Here is a 19,091-nt window from a genome sequence, read left to right as displayed (position 1 = left end):
AATAATCTCACTCCTTGGAATTCTGATAGCTATACAGGTAATTATAATTATTTTTAATTCATCCTCTTTTTTAATCAATTATTCTAATATTATTTGAGGGTAGGGGTAGTCAATTCTTTATAACAATATCTCAGAATTATTTTCTTCTTCTTTATATTTGTTTATCCACGGTAAGGTCTGCTTAACACTTATGTTATGACAGTTTTTAAAGTATGAAAAACTATGGAACTTAAAAGGTCACTACACAAATTACCAATTTGGTTATCAGTTTGTGACGTCTGTTATGTACTCTTACTTAAGGTACACAGATGAATACTCAAGACAGATAATAGCATACGTTTGATACTCGTGGTATAAGATTCCAAAGCAAGTATATTGCGCAAGGCACATGCGCAGCTTTACAATTGTGGGTCATCGTATGACGTCATCAATATATAACATCTCTCCCCCTTAGTTTTAAAGCCCCTTCTTAAAATTATAAGACAGTGATTGTAAGAACAAATATCGTAGGTATGAAATGATAGGTAATCCAAACTATGATTACCTCGAATACTAGCATTAAGCCATATGTCATGAACAGTTTGCAAATCCACTTTTTTAACAAGTTGAGTATACTTTTTTGTTGTACATTAACTTTATATCAAATGATTTCTATAGACTTGAAATTGACAAAATGAGTAAAGGCATCGATTCCTTTTATTGACTATTATTACAAATATGAAACAAGTGAGATATGGTTTATTAATTAGAATTAAAACATGATTAACAGTTTGCATCAGTCAAAATTTAATCAATTCCATAGTAATTTGGTTTTCTTCGCTCTCGTCTAGGGTAATCCTTTCTACCGGCATCGCGATTGACGTCGCGATTTTCGTCGAAGTCGTCTTCGCGGATGTCTGCTTGATCTTCGTGAATATCTTCGCGATCATTATTATCGTTATCAGAATTGATAACATCATCTTCATCGAGTGTAGGGACAACACCTTCGTTCGCGTAGTCTTGTTTCCGCGCGGTCGATGATGAGGAAACTCGACTTCGGAGTTGACATTGCTTCGGAGCTGACATTGACCACATGTGATACTGGACCGGTACGGTCGGTTATTTTACCGGGTAACCATTGGTTGCCTCGAGCATAATTTCTCACAAGGACGTCGTCGCCTACATTGAATTCACGAAGGGCGTGAGTAGTGTGAGCGATCTTTTGGGCGAACTGCTTTTTCTCTACGGTTGCGTTCACATCTGGCAGAACTGACGTAATGTGAATACGCAGTTTGCGATTCATTAGCAACTCTGCCGGTGATTGCTTTGTAGTAGCTTGCGGTGTTGTACGGTAACTTAACAGGAACCGCGATACCCTAGTGTGAACGGGACCACTCATTTTTCGGAGGGCTCCTTTCACGTTTGTTGGCTCTGGTGCCTTGGTGATTGCTTCCACCCTGTCCTCCATCGGATGTAGACCCTTCGCAGTATATGTATGGCCGAGGTAATCAACCTCGTCCTTGAGAGACGCACATTTATCCTTCTTCAAGCGTAACCCTGCTTCGCGAAGAACGTCCAATACCCGCTTCAGGTTCTTTAGATGTTCTTCCGTTGACTCTCCTGTGATGAGCAGGTCATCTAAGTAAACTGCCACGCCTGGAATGCCAGCCAGCAACGATTCCATAGTCCGCTGGAACACTGAGGGCGCTGTCGATACGCCAAATGGCAGTCGCTTGTAGCGGAAAAGTCCTCTGTGGGTATTGATGGTCACCAACTCCCTCGATTTCTCCGACAGGACCAATTGGTGATATGCGTGTGAGAGGTCCAGTTTTGAGAATTGCTTTCCGTTTGCGAGCCTCGCAAACAGTTCCTCTACTCGAGGTATAGGATAGGTGTCGGAACGAGCGGCTGAATTTATGGTTGTTTTGTAGTCGCCACAAACCCTGATTGATCCGTCTCCTTTTACTCCAGGAACTAGTGGAGCCGCCCAGTTCGATGTTCAAATATTGAACTGGTTCTATGATGTCATTCGCTAGCAGGCGATCCAGTTCCTCATCCAGCCTCTTTCGCAGTGCGAACGGCACTGGTCGGGCCTTTAGGAATCTCGGCGAAGCTCCTTCGTCGATATCCAGGTCAACTTCCACACCTTTCAACTTCCCGAGTTCTGGTGCGAACATATGGCACGCCACAGCCGTCATAATTGGTCGAGTTTACAAAAAAGCAGTCGACTTTACAAAAAAGCAATCGAGTTTCCAAAAAAGCAGTCGAGAAAAAAAAAAAGCAGTCGAGAAAAAAAAAAGCAGTCGAGAAAAAAAAAAAAAGCAGTCGAGAAAAAAAAAAAGCAGTCGAGAATAAAAAACTAGAAATTTAATTCGTCATGGGGACGAATTAGGTGGTCTGTCTTCAAGTCTTCTGATAGATTATAATATTTACTATATTGAGAAAGGGAGAAGTTATATAGACATGTAAACAATGATGATCATCATGATGATCATGATGATGATGATCTTGATAGTAATGGGGATGACGATGACACACATTTAAACATACGGGACTAGATCTAGGCCTACATTTACTAAAGTTGGACCCCGGCCCACTCTCATTACGTTGTATTATCAGCTTTATTCGTCATAAAAATGAATAAACACAAACTTTGGTTTCTTACCGTACAAATGATACTGGAGTGAAAGAAAATCACTGCAGAATAGCGGATTATGTACAAGATTAAGATGTTGCTTCGATAAGAATCCCGTTGTTTGCAACGGGACAGCTGATCACGGCGAAGGTAAAAATGTACTAGAATTATGTCCCGGCATGCTTTGCGATGAAACAACCGTGTAGGCTCGACGGCTTTTTTTATTTTTTATTCTCGACTGCTTTTTTGGAAACTCGATTGCTTTTTTTGTTAACTCGATTGCTTTTTTGTAAAGTCGATTGCTTTTTTGTAAAGTCGACTGCTTTTTTGTAAACTCGACCAATTATGACGGCTGTGGCGTGCCATACTTCTCACTCCAGTGTGAGAGCCACGTTTCTTCGTTTATTATGGTAACCGCTGAGCCAGTATTAACTTCCTTTCCTTTCACAGAAAGTTTCGTCATGTACGGCGGAGGTTTTGCTTTATTCACGGAATGTTGAAACAACCCGTATGTTTCGCTTTCCTCCTCCTCTTCCTCCTCTGCTATTTGATAGGTGCGGGACTTGTTGGAACTGGCCTGTTCCCGCTGCTGATAAGTGACTTTTCTTTGGTCCTTTTTCTTTCCCCTGGCTTTGCAAACCGCTACGTAGTGACCCTTTTTGCCGCAATGGAAACAGTCTCCATCTATCGCCGGACAGTCCGCGCCTTGTTTGTGGGGTCCTTCACCGCATCGACCACACCTAGAATGTTTCTCTGAAAACTGGCGTTGCGTTGGCATACGACGGCCACCAGCAAAAGCGATTTTGTTTACCATGTCGCTTCTCTGATTTTGTTCTCGTAGATCCGCCTTATTTTTTATCTGCCAACTCCATTGCCAAGGCGATGTCTTTTGCCCTCTCGAATGTTAATGTCGGCTCTGCCAATAATCGTCTCTGTATACGATCATCCGCCACCCCGCACACAATTCTATCTCTCAACATTTCATCCAAAATGGTGTCAAACTTACATTCGATTGCTACTCGTCGCAGCTCTGCAATATAAGTCGAAATTGATTCCTCCGGCTTTCTAGCACGACTGTTGAACTTGATCACCGATCAACAATCACCGAGGGCTTTGGATCCCGATGGTCAGTCATTAATTTAACAAGTTCTTGGAAGTCAACTTCCCCCGGGTTTCTTGGTGCTGTCAAACTTGACATCAACTTGTAGGTTGAAGCTCCACATACACTTAGTAAGATGGATCTCTTTCGTCCCCCATCCACGATGCTGTTGGCGTCGAAGTAGTGCCCCATACGTTCAATGTACTGGGGCCAACTCCCTTCGTCCTCCCGAAATTCACCAATTGTTCCGAAAGTAGCCATTCCTGGGTATCAAAGCTTTACCAAAAAGTAGAATAAAACACAAAGTTTATCCTCGTCGCCAAAATAGTTGTTATGTACTCTTACTTAAAGGGATCCGGTAACTTTGTCTCAGATTCTGAACAAAATTCTGGATTTAGCTCATGATGCAATGATAATTATAAACCTTTAGGTCAGTCAGGAACCCCAAGACTTTTACAAGCCGATCGCCTGTCTGATTATCAAGATATTTATGATTGGAATTACAAATTTTGAAAACCGTTCGCCTGACGGTTTTCATAACACTACGGTCTATTGGGGAAAACGAGTATGGTAAAACCGGTCACTCAAAGGTTTTTACTTTTTTTGAGGCACTTCTTGATCATTTTGAAGCGCAATTTTTTCAGGGCTTCAATATTACACCATATCACAGACACTGATAACACGTAGGGCCGTGTATCTCAGATTTAACATTGTTAAACGATCCCTTTAAGGTACACAGATGAATACTCAAGACAGATAATAGCACACGTTTGATACTCGTGGTATAAGATTCCAAAGCAAGTTTATTGCGCAAGGCGCATGCGCAGCTTTACAATAATGTGGGTCATCATATGACGTCATCAATATATAACAACGTCATTGCCTCACTATTTATCAATTGCTTTATATTATTTTATCCCATTAATTTTATCCCCCAAAACTAGATTTCCCCTTGCATGCCTTGGCCCAGGTAATATGATCTGTATCATAGTGCGTGCATGACATTTTGAAGAATTGATACTATTTTCTGAATATTATATATTTATGATCGTTAATTTTTTATATAAATAGTTTATCAAAATTCACAGTTTTCATGAATAAACTGAAACATATTACTGTATATGAGTGCATCCACACATAAACATATTACTATCGATTTAACTCGGATGCTGGTGTGAAGAAATAAGATTTAAGAGGCGGAAAATGGAAATTTAAATCATCAATATATAGAAAACAATTAGTAGATAGTGAGGCAATGACGTCACAGACTCATGAGTGAGCTGCCAATTTGTCTTGTGATTTTCAAAGTGATTTTCAATTAAAAGTTCATAACTTTCTTATTAGTTATCCGATTTTGCTCAAACCCTTTTTTATTGGTTTGTCTCATTTTCCTGCATCTATTGAAAGTAAGTTCTTTTTTGTAATGGACATGCGGGGAGGGAGGGGGTACTCACATACTAAGACATACGGGGGATATGCCGCTCTTTTTATTCCCCCTTTTCACACAAGAATCCCTGAAAATGGCTCTCATTTTTAACTAAAATATCACTAAACCTGTGTCTGTTTTTCCAAAATTTCCAAATCATGCAAACATCCCAAAATTGTGGAAAATGGGCCTTTATTTAGAGAAAAAAATCCCCCAAATGGTACTCTTTTCCCGCCAAATGACCCTTAAAATGGGTAGTGGTTAATAGAAAAAGTAGAGGAAAATGGATGGCGTGTATATGCATGAGAGAGAGAGAGAAACAGGTGGTAAAAGTAGGAAAAAAACGACGTCAAAAGAAAACGAATGGAGGAAGAGAACAAGAGAGGAAGAGAGACAGAAAGATGAGATTTTGTTTAATGAGGGACACCGGAAATCTTGTTTATTTTAGATTGTGAAATAAACTTACCCATCAGTTGAATGTTGAAACTTTAAGGTGATATTGGAAATCAATTAAGCTCCTGGACATCTCGATTTTTGTACTTCTAAATTATTCTTAGAGGAGTATCATAAAAGAAATATGCAAAGTAAGTATATTTTCAGACAAGCATGTAATCTTGATTTTCGATCTTCATGTTTGACTAAGTTGCTATCTGTAATTGCCATTATTAATACCAATTATCATACAAACTTTTTGCAACATGGTTGATGATATTTTGTATTTTTCTGATATTGTCAACTTTTTTCTTCTTCTTTTCCAGAGCGTAGACACATCATGCACCTATACCAGTTATGGCGTTAACTATTATTACAGGTGAGTCACGTGACCTTTACCAATCATCTAATTTGTTCGCTAGTAATCATGATTGACAATCATACACTTATCGAGTTTGTGCAATGACCGGTATGCAAACAACTTCTATCCACACATCTCTCTCTTTCTTTCTTTCTTCTCTCTCTCTCTCTCTCTCTCTCTCTCTCTCTTCTCTCTCTCTTCTCTCTCTCTCTTCTCTCTCTCTCTCTCTCTTCTCTCTCTCTCTCTCTCTCTCTCTCTCTCTCTCTCTCTCTCTCTCTCTCTCTCTATCTTTATATCTCTCTCTTTCTCTCTCTCGCTCTCTCTATTCCTATCCGCCCATCTCTCTCACTTTCTCTTCCATTATTGTCACCCATTCTAGTTGCTCAAGTAGTGAGTACTGCTGTTACACATCTGGCTGTTGCACCCCGCCGGTAAACTTCTACAGTCTATGGTATTTCTGGTGAGTATAAACATTCTTACTTATACCAGCTTGTACGTGCATGAACCCAAATATTCTAGAGTTTATAGTCAAATCAATTAATTAATGACAGAAAATGATATGAAGGTTATGATTGACTGATTGGTTGAAGAATTATTATTATTATCATTGTTTTTTGTTATTATTAATATTATTATTATTATTTTTATTATTATTATTATTGTTATTATCATCATCATCATTATTGTTATTGTTAGTACTGTTATTGATATTTTTCTTATCATTATTATTATTCTCATTATTACTAGTAATATCATCATTATTAGTAGTATTATCATCATTATCATCATCATCATCATCATCGACATCATTATCCTCATCATCTTCTGAAGTAGTAGTAGTAGTAGTAGTAGTAGTAGTAGTAGCATTGTTGCTGCTGATAATGTTGTTTTTTGTTCTTAATAATGTCATCACCATTGCTATGATTTTGTAACATCATCATCATTATCATTACTTTCATTATCATTACTATCATTATTACAATATTCATATTCTATGATTTTCCACCAATAGGTTGGGCATCGTCATATTCTTCGTCATATTTTCCGGACTTAGCGGGGCTTACTACAGACATAGCAAACGCATGCTCTTGCTTCGAACGCACCCTACCCCCATGGTGCAAGCTAGCGCTGTACAACAGACTATGGCGGTATCTGCTACAGGTAAAGGCAGAGACAAAATAAATGCAATGATTGGATTTTGTTTGGAAACCACCCCTCCCCCTTACGCCCCCCCCCCCCCCAAAAAAAAAAAAAAAAATTATGAACACAACAACTTAAAACTTTACTTTTGCGGGCCGTATGATACGAAATGACACAATGCATCTTACCACTTCGTTACAATCAAATGGTAAAATGTGGGCATGGCTACACCTAGCTTCCCCGTATTCTTTAAAATGAATTAGGGCCAGTTTTTCGTCCCAATTCTTCTAAATAAAAGATGGTATAAAACTGCCCTCCGACATTTATGTTTTTTTTTTCGTTTGAATGGAAACAAAGTTCTGTACACTTGTATTATTCATAATTAGGCCTATCATGACGTATTGTAGCATATTATTTAGATGAAAACTTAACATTTCTAAAGGCTTTTCCACTTCTTCCAGAGAAATTGGAATAGTCTTGTACATGTATTTTCTTTTGAAGAATAATACATAACCTTTATGATTACAGTAAAATTTCGAACAAGCACTAATTTTCCTTGTATTATTTTCGGGTGTCTGAAAATTGCTTAATGCTTTGTATCCTTCTTTTCATCTCTCTTGCCCTACCTTTCAGCATCATCTGGTAATCCCGGTCATCCACCACCACCACCAGCCTACAACCAGGGCATTGACAACACCAAACCTAACATGGGGGTAGCTCCGAACCCCTCGGGGCCCAGTGTAGACCCTCCCGTCTAAAACCCCAACCCTAACCCCAACCCCAATCCCGACACCAACCCCAACCCCAACCCTAACCCCAACCCCAACCCCAACCCCGACACCAACCCCCAACCCCAACCCCAACCAAGGGGTAGCGGTTCAGGTCAACTGATATCATGTTAAACGCCCCCCCCCCCTCTTCCTTCCGTCCATTCAAATTGTCAGTGCTTTCGGAATGTTATGCTATATGTCTTTCATACCTCCACTGAAATCAACCTTAATATGTATTACATTACGGCCATTTCTTGATTTGTATATGGAGCTATTGCGTTATAATCCAGAGTTATATTTTGTTTTTGTTTTCAAATTAATTTTTAAATTTTGTGTTTAAATGTGCAAATCGCTATACGATCTAGAATTATACCTGAAAGTTAGTTTCTTTTTCATTTTTATTTTCTTTGTTTTTATGAATTTTTGTAATGCTGCTTCATAGCGTGCAAAGAGAATACTGTAGTCAGGGAAAGTTACCCTTACTTAATTTTTGTCTGCAAATTTCGATTGGTTTCAGTTTTGTCTTTACATGTATATTGCAAAATAAGACCAAATACTCATGTCTTTCTCTGTTTTATAATTCTTGAAACGGGCTCATGGATTGTGATACTATAGTAGTAGGAATCCTGGGTCCGTCTTATAAAGAGTTGCGATTGATCCTAATCAATAGCAACTTTGCAGTCCGCTATCTCTCATCTACATACTTAGTTGCAATTGGTATATGAATCGCAAATAAGTTGCGATTAATATCAACTCTTTATATGAAAGACGGAGCCTTACTCGTCATATCAATATCATTTTTTTATTATTTTTTTTTTTTTTGGGGGGGGGGGGGGGGGTCAAATACGAATGTGATGAGAACTCGTCTCTGGAATTCTTCTATTTTCTTGTAAACTTGGTTCATGTATATTACTACAAGGGCTGAAGACCATGCATCGTACAATTTAAGCAATGATAATGATGTATGTCATAGGATTAAAAATGCCTTTCTAGTCATCTATTGGATTACAGACAACTTCCAGTATACGTTTCTTTAAAACTCATCATCAAATGTATATATCATAAATGTTGCGAAAACAAAGAAGCACATACGGTAATTCAGTGATCTATTTTTTACATTAATTTTCATCAAGTTGTTTAATATTTCAAATTGACATGTTGAAAGAGATGGGCATCACTTTAGTAAAATCCTACGAAATGCTTCTGAGGTCTTGCTCAAATTATGCAAGGATTGCGACTCTTACTAGTAAAACTATATGTTGTTTGTAACATAATAATAATACAATTTTTGACGTTTGCATTTGAATAAATTTAGTGTACAGTGTGTTCCAAAATTACTGTTGAAAAATTATTTTGTTATATTGTAAGTCGGTAATATCCTCCTACTCATTTTGCTGCAGAATTGTCATACGGTAGCTTTAACATTGTACAACTCATTTGATATTCGTATATTTGTTTGCTTGTGTGAATTCTTGTTTCTAAGATGAATTGTAAATTAATTTGGATTGACTTTGTCATTATTCAGAATGGGATGTTTAAGTAGCATTTTTATATACCAGGAGCTGTCGAGTGCAATCTTTTGTATTTAATAATATCCTTCTTTGACTAAAAGTAAAAACGAAATTTGTCTTTTTTCTGCACTGATCGGCTTTGTTCTTAAAATATGAAATAAGATATAAAATGTATACATATGCTACACGATAAGGAGAAAGAGAGCTACAACTGGTGAGGGAGGTAGAGAAAGAGAGACAGAAACAAAGAAGGAAAGACATATGTAGAGAGTGAGAGACAGAGATAGAGAAAGAGAGGGAGAGAGAGAGAGAGAGAGAGAGAAACAGACAGACAGAGAAAGAGAGAAAGAGAGAGAGAGAGAGAGAGAGAGAGAGAGAGAGCGCGAGGCAGACATAGTCTGACATAGATAAGCGGGGGAAGACAGAAAGACAAAGGAGAGAAATATGGAGAGTATGAACATGAAAAAGGAAACTTAAAGAAAAGAAGAATGTTACAAAGATGATTGAGGAAAGATAATTACAGAAAAAAGCAGAGAAAAATGGGTGGCGTGTATATGCATGAGAGAGAAAGAGAGAGAGAGAGAGAGAGAGAGAGAGAGAGAGAGAGGGGGAGGGAGAGAGAGCACTAGGGGCATATAAGATAAAAGGGGGAGATAGGTAATGGAATCATCAAAGAAGGGGGAATCCCACCCTCTCCCTTTCTCCCCGACCCTTTCATCTCAGAGGGATTGTGACGATGAGAGAGGAAGATTTAGCACCTAGGTGGTATATAATATGAAAGGGGGAGAGAGGTATTAAAATGGAATCATCAAAGAAGGGGAAATCCCTACCCCTCTCCCTCTCTCCCCCTTTCATCTCGGAGGGGGTGTGGCGACGAGAGAGGAAGATAGAGCACTAGGGGGTATATGATATTCAAGATTAAATATTCAAGATAATTTATTATCACTTGACTTTGGGAGAGGGGCTGGCTGTCGTTCTTGGACTGCAGCAGGCACAGCGTAAAAACGGCTGATCGAAGAAGGATTTTGCATAGGAAGACCGCGCATGCGCATTACCAACTAAAACACGCCAACACATCCCTGGACACGCCCCTGGTTGAAGGAAAATGTAACTGGAGCGATTATTGATGGTAGACTTCACTAAAGCATTCGATGTTATTGATATGTTTTTTGTTTTTTTTAATGTTTAGAAAAATTGAACTTTGGTCCGTCGTTTCGAAAGTGGGTCGAGGTCGTTGTACGAACATATTGGCCCGAATTCACAAAGGAGGTTTGTTGACAAACCTAGGTTTATGTGCGTCATATGGCGCGTTTCGACGCTTTTCAAACCAAGGTTTGTATGACGCACATAAATCTAGGTCTGTCGACAAACCTCCTTTGTGAATTCGGGCCAATATGTTCAGTCATTGTAAATGGATGGATATCAGAAACGTTCCCAGTCAAGAGAGGGAGACGTCAAGGATGTCCCCTCTCAACATCATTGTTTTATTTTGGCAGCTGAATTTATGGCTGAGAGAGTTAGGAAAATATATCATTCAGGAATTAAATAATACGTGAGAAAGTGATATCAAACTTAAATAAAAAAAGAAAATTCATATGACGAAAAAATGGAATGTATTTTCTTTTTCGTGTGTGGAATACTTTTCTGTCTCATTTGTTATCTATATCTAAACCCGCATCTCTCTCTCTCTCTCTTTCTCTATCTCTGTATGTCACTCTCTACCTCTGTATTTCCTTCTTTGTTTATGTCTCTCTTTCTCTACCTCCCTCACCAGTTATAGCTCTCTTTCCCCTCATCATTTATGCATACATTTGTTTTCATTTCCCCCTCTTTGCCTTGACATCATTACGATTCTAAGTACACAGCCCAAAATGCATAAAGGACAAACTTCGTTTTTCTTTTTCATCAAAGTAGGATATTATTATTTACAAAAGATTGCACTCGAAAGCTCCTGGTATATAAAAATGATACTCAAACATTCCATTCTGAATAGTGACAAAGTCAAACCAAATTCATCTACAATTCATTTAGAAACAGGAATGCACACGAGCATAAAAATATATGGATATCAAATGAGTTGTACAATTTTTAAAGCTACCATATGACAACTATGCAGACATATTATGAGTAGGAGGATATTACCGAATAATAGTATAACAAAATAATTTTTCAACAGTAATCTTGGAACACACTTGCACTGTAAACTAAATGTATATAAACGCAAATGTCAACATTTCACTGCATTATGTTACAAAACAACATAAGTAAGAGTCGTAAACCTAGCATATTTTGAGCAAGGCCTCAGAAGCATTTCGTAGGATTTTACTAAACACAATTTTGGTCTAAAGTGATGCCCATCTCTTTCAACATGTCAATGTGAAATATTAAACAACTTGGTGAAAATTAATGTAAAAACTTGATCACTGTCTGAATGACCTTATGTGCTTCTTTTTTCGCAACATTTACAATATCATTGCATGATGAATTTTAAGGAAACGGATTTTGGAAGTTGTCTGTAATCTTAAAGATGACTAGAAACGCAATTTTACTCCTATGACATATATCATTACTATTGCCAAGATTGTACCATGCATGGTCTTCAGCCGTTGCAGTAATATAAACCAAGTTTACAAGAAAATAGAAAATTATTAAAGGCAACTTTTTATCATACACGTATTTGATCCCCCTCTCTTAATAGTGTTTCATCAATTGATATGATGCATAATCCAGGATTCCGTCTCATAAAGTTGATATTAATCGCAACTTATTTGCGATTCACAGCGGACTGCAAACTTGCTACTGATTAGGATCAATCGCAACTCTTTATAAGACGGGCCCAGGATTCCTACAATCCATGAACCCGTTTCAAGAATAATAAAAATAGAGAAAGACCTCAATGTTTTGCAATATATAGACAAAATCAAAATCAATCCGAATTTGCCGAAACAAAAATTGAGTGATTCCCCTGAATCTTCCCTGACTACACTTCTCTTTGCACTCCATGTAGCAGCATGTAGGCCTAATAGATTTGTTTTGCACTGTATTCATCAAAATATAAAGCAAACCAAATAAAAAAAAAAGTAACTCACTTTCAGGTACATGTATTAATTCTAACTCGTATAGCGATTAGTATATTTACACATAATTATTATTGAAACTTGAGAAAATATAATGCTTGATTATGACGCAATAACTCCATATATACAACTTAAGACTGAAATCAATAAGGTTAAATTCTAATTGAGGTATAAAAGACAAAGCATACTGTTCGAAAGCACTAAAACGTGAATGGAAGAAGGGAAGATGTTCGAAAAGATAAAGGCAAAGAGGGAAGAGTGAAAAGGGCCGTTAAGTTTGCAGCGTCGCAGATAATGCCTGTTGTAAGACAGTGACATTTTACAAAAGATAAATATGAAATGAAAGGTGGAAAATTGCGTAAGATTCATGTTTTGTCTCTCTGTAGTGTCAGGAATGGAATTTGATGGAGACGAAGCTAAATGTTTGTCCCTCCATGTTGAATTTTTTAAAACGTTAACGCATTGTTTTGTATGTTCTTATTGTCATTCATCGAATTGTGGAAAGAATAAATTGAATTAGATCGAATTGTTGCAGACATGTTTGTAATTATCATGGCTCCTTGTTCCCGGCTCCGTTCTCCGAGCAGAGAAGCTGGAGATTACTGCAGCATTAACTATCTATTACATTTCATTGGCGTACGGTATGAGATGATGAAGCGGATTCAATCAAATGATTGGTTGAGAGCGTAAACGTGATTAGGCATTAATTTTACCTAACACGTAATTTGACTAATGACCGGTCATTAGTAACATCGTGTTGTAAAAGACAATTTTATAAAACAAATAAAACACCATCTTAAAAAGCAAATAATACACATCGTTTTGTTCGGGCATTAGTAAAATTACCTACACTCGGTTCCTTCAAAACAGTCCAAACAACTTCGGCTATCACCTCGGGCGTGTTAGACTGTTCCAAAGGTACCTTGTATGGGTATTTCTTTCTACTAATGCCCTCAATGCTGTGAAATATTTGGATATTATCATGGTTATTAACGCAATCGAATTGACGTCCCGCGTGCAACAGGCTTACCCTTAAGGGTATCAGGAAAATCATGGACGCGATATCAGTAGTGAACCGCTCCCCCTTGTGGGTTGTTGTAGTTGACGGGAGGGGCTGCATTGTGCCCCATGGGGTACGGTGCTGCCCCCATGTTGGGTCCGGTGTTGGGTCCGGTGTTGGCTATCACCTGGTTATAGGTTGGTGGTGGTTGTGGATAGCCTGGTGGTGGTTGTGCATAGCCGGGTGGTGGTTGCGGATAGCCGGAATAACCGGACGATGCTGAAAGGAAGAACAAGGAGATGACAAGAATGATATAAAAATGGATTAAGCAATTTCAGACACCCGAAAATAATACAAGGAAAATTAGTGCTTGTTTGAAAATTTACTGTGTACAATTCTTCAAAAGAAGATACATGTACATGTAAACGACTATTCCCATTTCCCTTTAAGGAGTGAAAAGCCTATAGAAATAATCGGTTTACTTTTGCAGAAGATGTTATAATATGTCACGAATGGCCGAATTATTTATAATACAATTGTACAGTTGTTTCCATTCACCCTAGCTCCCCTCTCCTCAACAACAAAAATCATGAATGTACGAGAGGGTTTTATACCATCTATGAATTTGTAGAATGGGGACGAAATACCTTAAGTCATTTTAAAGAATACAGGGATAGAGTAGGCATGCCCACATTTTGACCATTAATTGTTAACAAGTGGTAAGTAGTAAGATAAAGTCGGCATTGTGTCATGTCGTATCATACGGCCCGCACAAATTGTGTTTACAATATTTGTGTTCAGAATTTCGCGGGTGGGGGTGGGGGGGGGGGGGGGGGAGGAGAGGGGTTTCTAATGCATTTATTTTGTCTATGCCCTTACCTGTAGTAGATACCATCATGGTCTGACCGCTAGGTTGCACCGTGGGGGCAGGGTGCGTTCGAATCATGATCGTGCGTTGCCTTTTTCTGTAGTAAGCTCCGCTAGCTCCGGAACATAAGGTGAAGAAGAGGATGATGCAGAACCTGTTATAGGTGGAAGTTATTATAATATGATTATCATAATAATAATGGTACTTTGATCATGATGTTTAAAGATAGTAGCAATGGTGATGTAATTATTAACAACAACAACAACAACATTATCAGCATCAAAAGTGCTACTACTACCACTTGTAAAGATGATGAGGATTTGATGTCAATGATGATGATAAAGATGATGAGACTAATGATAATAATGATAATGATTATAATAATTATAATAATAATATAATAATAATAATTATTCAACCAATCAATCAATTTTACCTTGTTTTTAATATCAATTTCTGTTCACCGAGTTCCCATTATTTTAGTTTGATAATAACGCTAGAACACTTGGGTTTATGCACGTAGAAGCTGGTAGAAGTAATAATGTATATTCTCACCAGAAATACCATAGACTGTAGACGCTCCCCGACGAGGAACTGCGATAGCAACAGCTAGATGTTCCACAGCAGTACTGACTACTTAGGCACCTAGAATGGGTGACAATAATGGGAGAGAGAGAGAGTGAGAGAGATTGGAGGATAGAACGAGAGAGAGAGAGAGAGAGAGAGAGAGAGTGAGAAAGAAAGAAATGGACAGAGAGAGAAAGACAGACAGACAAAAAGAAAGAGAGAGAGAGAGAGAGAGAGAGAGAGAGAGAGAAAGGGTGGCAGGGGATACAGGATGGTGCCGAACAGAAAGTGAAAAGACCACAAACAAGCCAAATATATCAACATATAGAAATGACGATTTCTTGAATTAAAAAAAAAGTAAGAAAGGGGATCGGTTTTCAAATTCATCAAAAAAAGGGACTCACAGACTAGAAAATGCCGCAAATTTTGCGTATATAATCGTCACGTAGAACGACGAAATGTAAATGGATGATCTTACGATTTGTATGATGGAAAAACACATATTCTGAAATCATCGGAAAAAAGGTACTCAAAATTATGACTTAGATTATCTCCTGCTGCTATATATGAGCCTGTATGTCAGCTTTTTTTAAAAATTATTGTTTCGTTACCGTCAGTAACTAATGACTGTGTTCGTTATGCTAGCAATATCAGACGGCCAAGTTGAGCGAATGCATTGTTTACATAGCGGTCACTGCACAAACTCGATAAGTGCATGGTTGTCAATCATATGATTATCAGCGAACCAATTAAGATGATTGGTATAGGTCACGTGACTCACCTGTAATAGGTCGTATAGCCATATCCGTAATTATAATAGGAACATGATATGGCGTCTACGCTCTGGAAAAGAAGAAGGAAAAAAGTTGACAATATCAGAAATATTATAAAACATCATCAATCACGTTGCAGAAAATGTGTATGATAATTGGTGTTGATAATGGCAATTGCAGATAGCCGCCTAGTCAAACATGTTAATAAAACAAAATCAAGATTACATGCTTGTCTGAAAATTATAGTTTCTTTACGTATTTTTATGATTATACTCCTCGAAATTTTGAAGTACAATAATCAATAGGCCCAAAGATACAATCGATTTCCTATATGACCTTATTTTTTCAACAACAAACCTATAAGTGAGTATATTTCATAATCTAAATATTCAAGGTTGCCGGTGTCCCTCTATATTGAAATCTCATCTTTCTGTCTCTGTCTCGTCCTCTTCCTCTCCTTTTCTCTTCCAACATTCGTTTTCTTTTGACGTCGTTCTTTCTTTCTTTTATCAACTGTTCTCTCTTTCTCTCTCTCTCTCTCTCTCTCTCTCTCCCTTTCCCTCTCCCTATCGCCCCATTTCCCCTTCTCTAACCTTTCTCTCCCGTTCTTACTTCTTTCATACCCCCCCCCCTCTTTCTCTCTCTCTCTCTCTCTCTACTCACTTTTTGGATTGTACCTTACAACCCAGCCCCTATACCATTCACCCTCGCCCTCTTGCTCCTTTTCATGTACGGAGCAAAAAGTCAACATGCGAGACAAATATGCTTTTATCGTAGATCAATACAGCTTCAGTGTGAGTTGAAAACCATGTCGGATCCAAAACTGTCCCCTCTTAATCGTAACACACTGAGAATGAAATGGTTAACCGTGAGCGTACATCTTCCCCCCTTTTCTTTCATTTGGCCCATTTTTCTTTACGGTATGCACATGACGCTTAAAGTGACCTTAATTGTGCGTTATTTTCACACCCCGTTAAATCTATCGATTTTTCATGTACAAGGAGTTGGTGGGGGAAAAACATCCGCTGTTGTACACATAACTACTGCCATGATCGTGACTCTATAGGAATATGCACGATATAAACATGTGCATTAACAAATAATCTCCATGCATGTTTACTACTGCATTTTTTCGACTAGTAAATCAAAATGTGGGATGCAAAAGAAAGGATGGTGTGTGTGTGTGCGGGGGGGGATAATGGTCTTCTTGTGGGCATATGACGATATTTTCGCATAGCAATAATTAAGCAGACCTTACCATGGGTAAACATTTATAAAGAAGTAGACAATAAATTCTGAGTTATTGTTAGAAAAAACTGTTTACCCCTACCCTCAAAATATATTAGAATCATTTATTAAAAAGGAGGATGAATTAGAAGTAATCATAATTACCTGTACATCTATCAGAATTCCAAGGAGTGAGATTATTATAGCTGTCCACATTTTGCTTCTGTTTGCAGTTTAAGAAATTAGATATAAATGACGATCATTTGTTCACAATGTACTTGTTGCTCGTATGCTGCTGGCAATGTAACACGGAAGGCTTCACATTCACGGTCTAAAGAACACTCATAAATAACGGTATGAATACACAACTTGCACTTTGATATCAAACACAACGTGTACAGCGCGATGTATGTACAAGTCGTTGTCGACGCTTAACCAAACAACAAAACACTACAACTCTCCTTGTTTAATGCGACGAGTATGAAATACATTGGTGCAATATTGCTTATAAACATGATATCCGGATGGTACATGTAATAGAAACCATCAAAGAAGGCAAAATCACCCCAATAAAACCAGTACAGAGCGTTCGCAATCGGAGTTGTTTAATCCACACAGAGTGTTGAGCTGTGTCTGTTACGCGGCGCCATATTAGATTCCATTGTAATAGGTATGAGCGTCATGTCGTCTAGGTAACGCCAAACCAATCTTTCACAGAATATATTACTCCAGTGCACATCCTCAATCATCTCTTTGTGTATACATCCTCTCTCTCTCTCTCTCTCTCTCTCTCTCTCTCTCTCTCCCCCTGTGTGTGTGTGTGTGTCTCTCTCTCTTTCTCTCCCTCCCCCCTCTCTCTCTCTCTTATCTCACCCTCTCTATCTATCACTCTATATTTCTCTTCCTTTCTTTGACTCTCTCCTTCCAAATCGATGACGCTCCGGACCTTTCATATCTCCTTCTCTATCTATGTCTGTCCGTTTCTGTCTCTCCTCTCTGTATCTCCCCTCTTCTTTTCTCCTACTCTCCGTCCCGCCGTATCTCTCTCTATAATATCTTTCAGTATTTGCCTTTCCTTGCTCTCCCCTTCTCTCTCTCTCCCTTTCTCTCTCTCTCTTTCTCTTTATTTTTTTCTTCATTCTTTACCTCTCTATCTGTCTTTCTTTTCTTTTGTCCATCATTCTCCATCTTCCACTTTCTCCCTCTCTCCCTCTCTCTCCCTCTCTCACCCTTCCATCTGATATATAGTCCCTTATGCTCTATATTCTCTTTTTATATTTGTACTGAGTCAATTCTCTTTGTTGGACACACGCTTTGGTTTTGACAGTATTATCTGCTAACAGTGACAATGATAAACTCGTAATGATGTTACACCTATTGGGTTTATTTTACACTTTTTCAAATTTGTACTGCGTAAATTTTCGTTGTTGGACACACGCTTTGGTTTTGGCAGCATTATCTGCTGACAGAGGCAATGATAAACTCGTAATGATGTCAAACGTATTGGGCTTATTTCACTTTTTTTTTTAAATAACAAAGAAAATAAAATTAGTAGAAAACTTAAATGCCAAAATATCATGATCGCTTATCATTGATTGAATAAGGAATGTGCCTCTCGTGTATGTCTCTCTTTTCTGAGTGCGTTTCGTAAACCCACCTGCGGAAAAATTCAGATCTGACCAATAACCACATATTTGAATACAAATGATTTATTACAGGTTACATGTTAATAGTATGGTAGAAAAAAATCACTGTCACATAAAAAAGAAATCTTGAAGGAGCAATCGAATCTTGTTTCTGTATTTCTAGGATAAAGAAGACGTTTAGTTTGAGGATCCCTTCTCATCTCCCTTCACCCTTCACCACCCCTACCCCCGTGGGCTAAATAACTAATAGGAATCTGTTCCATTAACCTTTTCATTAAAAACGGTGGCAGGAGGCGGACCGAGGGAGAAATAAGCAATTCCCAAAACTCATTATAACTGTCCGATTTATTCTAGGCACAGCCTTTAATTACACCAAGATAAGATTTCGTCGCCCGAGTTCTCTAAATCTGACTTGATTCATATCATTCATTTTAATTCATAAATAGTTCCAAGGGGGACCGTGTGGGGGAAAGGGGGGGGGGGTCACATGCCCTATTTTTGGCGCTTTGTCACGCCCTTTTCTTTTATTGTTGCTTGTCAGATATATATTTTCATCAATCCCAAACTTATGATGACTAAC

General features: G+C 38.2%; 3 protein-coding genes across 3 annotated transcripts; 1 reads left to right on the top strand and 2 right to left on the bottom strand.

Moving 5' to 3' along the window:
- Positions 1-961: 961 nt before the first annotated feature.
- On the bottom strand, positions 962-2,177 carry LOC115925863 (uncharacterized protein K02A2.6-like). Its single transcript, XM_030989880.1, has 2 exons — positions 1,922-2,177; positions 962-1,887 (listed from the first exon to the last, which is right to left on the bottom strand). The coding sequence occupies exons 1-2, from the start codon at positions 2,175-2,177 to the stop codon at positions 962-964; spliced, it is 1,182 nt and encodes a 393-aa protein (XP_030845740.1).
- Positions 2,178-5,105: 2,928 nt separating this feature from the next.
- LOC105443994 lies at positions 5,106-7,874 on the top strand. The gene is made up of 4 exons (XM_030990767.1): positions 5,106-5,950; positions 6,312-6,392; positions 6,945-7,093; positions 7,706-7,874. Exons 1-4 carry the CDS (start codon positions 5,838-5,840, stop codon positions 7,828-7,830), a joined length of 468 nt encoding a protein of 155 aa, XP_030846627.1. The 5' UTR covers positions 5,106-5,837; the 3' UTR covers positions 7,831-7,874.
- A 3,708-nt stretch (positions 7,875-11,582) lies between these two features.
- Positions 11,583-17,538, bottom strand: LOC586138 (vesicular, overexpressed in cancer, prosurvival protein 1). Its single transcript, XM_795285.5, has 5 exons — positions 17,031-17,538; positions 15,647-15,708; positions 14,854-14,943; positions 14,310-14,452; positions 11,583-13,709 (listed from the first exon to the last, which is right to left on the bottom strand). The coding sequence occupies exons 1-5, from the start codon at positions 17,079-17,081 to the stop codon at positions 13,495-13,497; spliced, it is 561 nt and encodes a 186-aa protein (XP_800378.2). The 5' UTR covers positions 17,082-17,538; the 3' UTR covers positions 11,583-13,494.
- Positions 17,539-19,091: the final 1,553 nt, after the last annotated feature.

This window comes from Strongylocentrotus purpuratus, unplaced genomic scaffold (genome assembly GCF_000002235.5).
Source record: "Strongylocentrotus purpuratus isolate Spur 01 unplaced genomic scaffold, Spur_5.0 spur5_scaffold_19, whole genome shotgun sequence".
NCBI classification, from domain to species: domain Eukaryota; kingdom Metazoa; phylum Echinodermata; class Echinoidea; order Camarodonta; family Strongylocentrotidae; genus Strongylocentrotus; species Strongylocentrotus purpuratus.
Note: the sequence above shows the minus strand (reverse complement) of the source record. Positions and strands in the feature narration are given on the sequence as shown.

Coding starts and splice junctions, on each gene's coding strand:
- LOC115925863 (XM_030989880.1), bottom strand. CDS start 2,177: ATGACGGCTGTGGCGTGCCATATGTTCGCACCAGAACTCGGGAAGTTG. Junction 1,888..1,921: donor AAGGAGACGGATCAATCAGG/GTTTGTGGCGAC, acceptor CCATAAATTCAG/CCGCTCGTTCCGACACCTAT.
- LOC105443994 (XM_030990767.1), top strand. CDS start 5,838: ATGGTTGATGATATTTTGTATTTTTCTGATATTGTCAACTTTTTTCTT. Junction 6,393..6,944: donor TACAGTCTATGGTATTTCTG/GTGAGTATAAAC, acceptor TTCCACCAATAG/GTTGGGCATCGTCATATTCT. Junction 7,094..7,705: donor TATGGCGGTATCTGCTACAG/GTAAAGGCAGAG, acceptor CCTACCTTTCAG/CATCATCTGGTAATCCCGGT.
- LOC586138 (XM_795285.5), bottom strand. CDS start 17,081: ATGTGGACAGCTATAATAATCTCACTCCTTGGAATTCTGATAGATGTA. Junction 15,709..17,030: donor GAATTCTGATAGATGTACAG/GTAATTATGATT, acceptor CTTCTTTTCCAG/AGCGTAGACGCCATATCATG. Junction 14,453..14,853: donor TACAGTCTATGGTATTTCTG/GTGAGAATATAC, acceptor CACCTATAACAG/GTTCTGCATCATCCTCTTCT.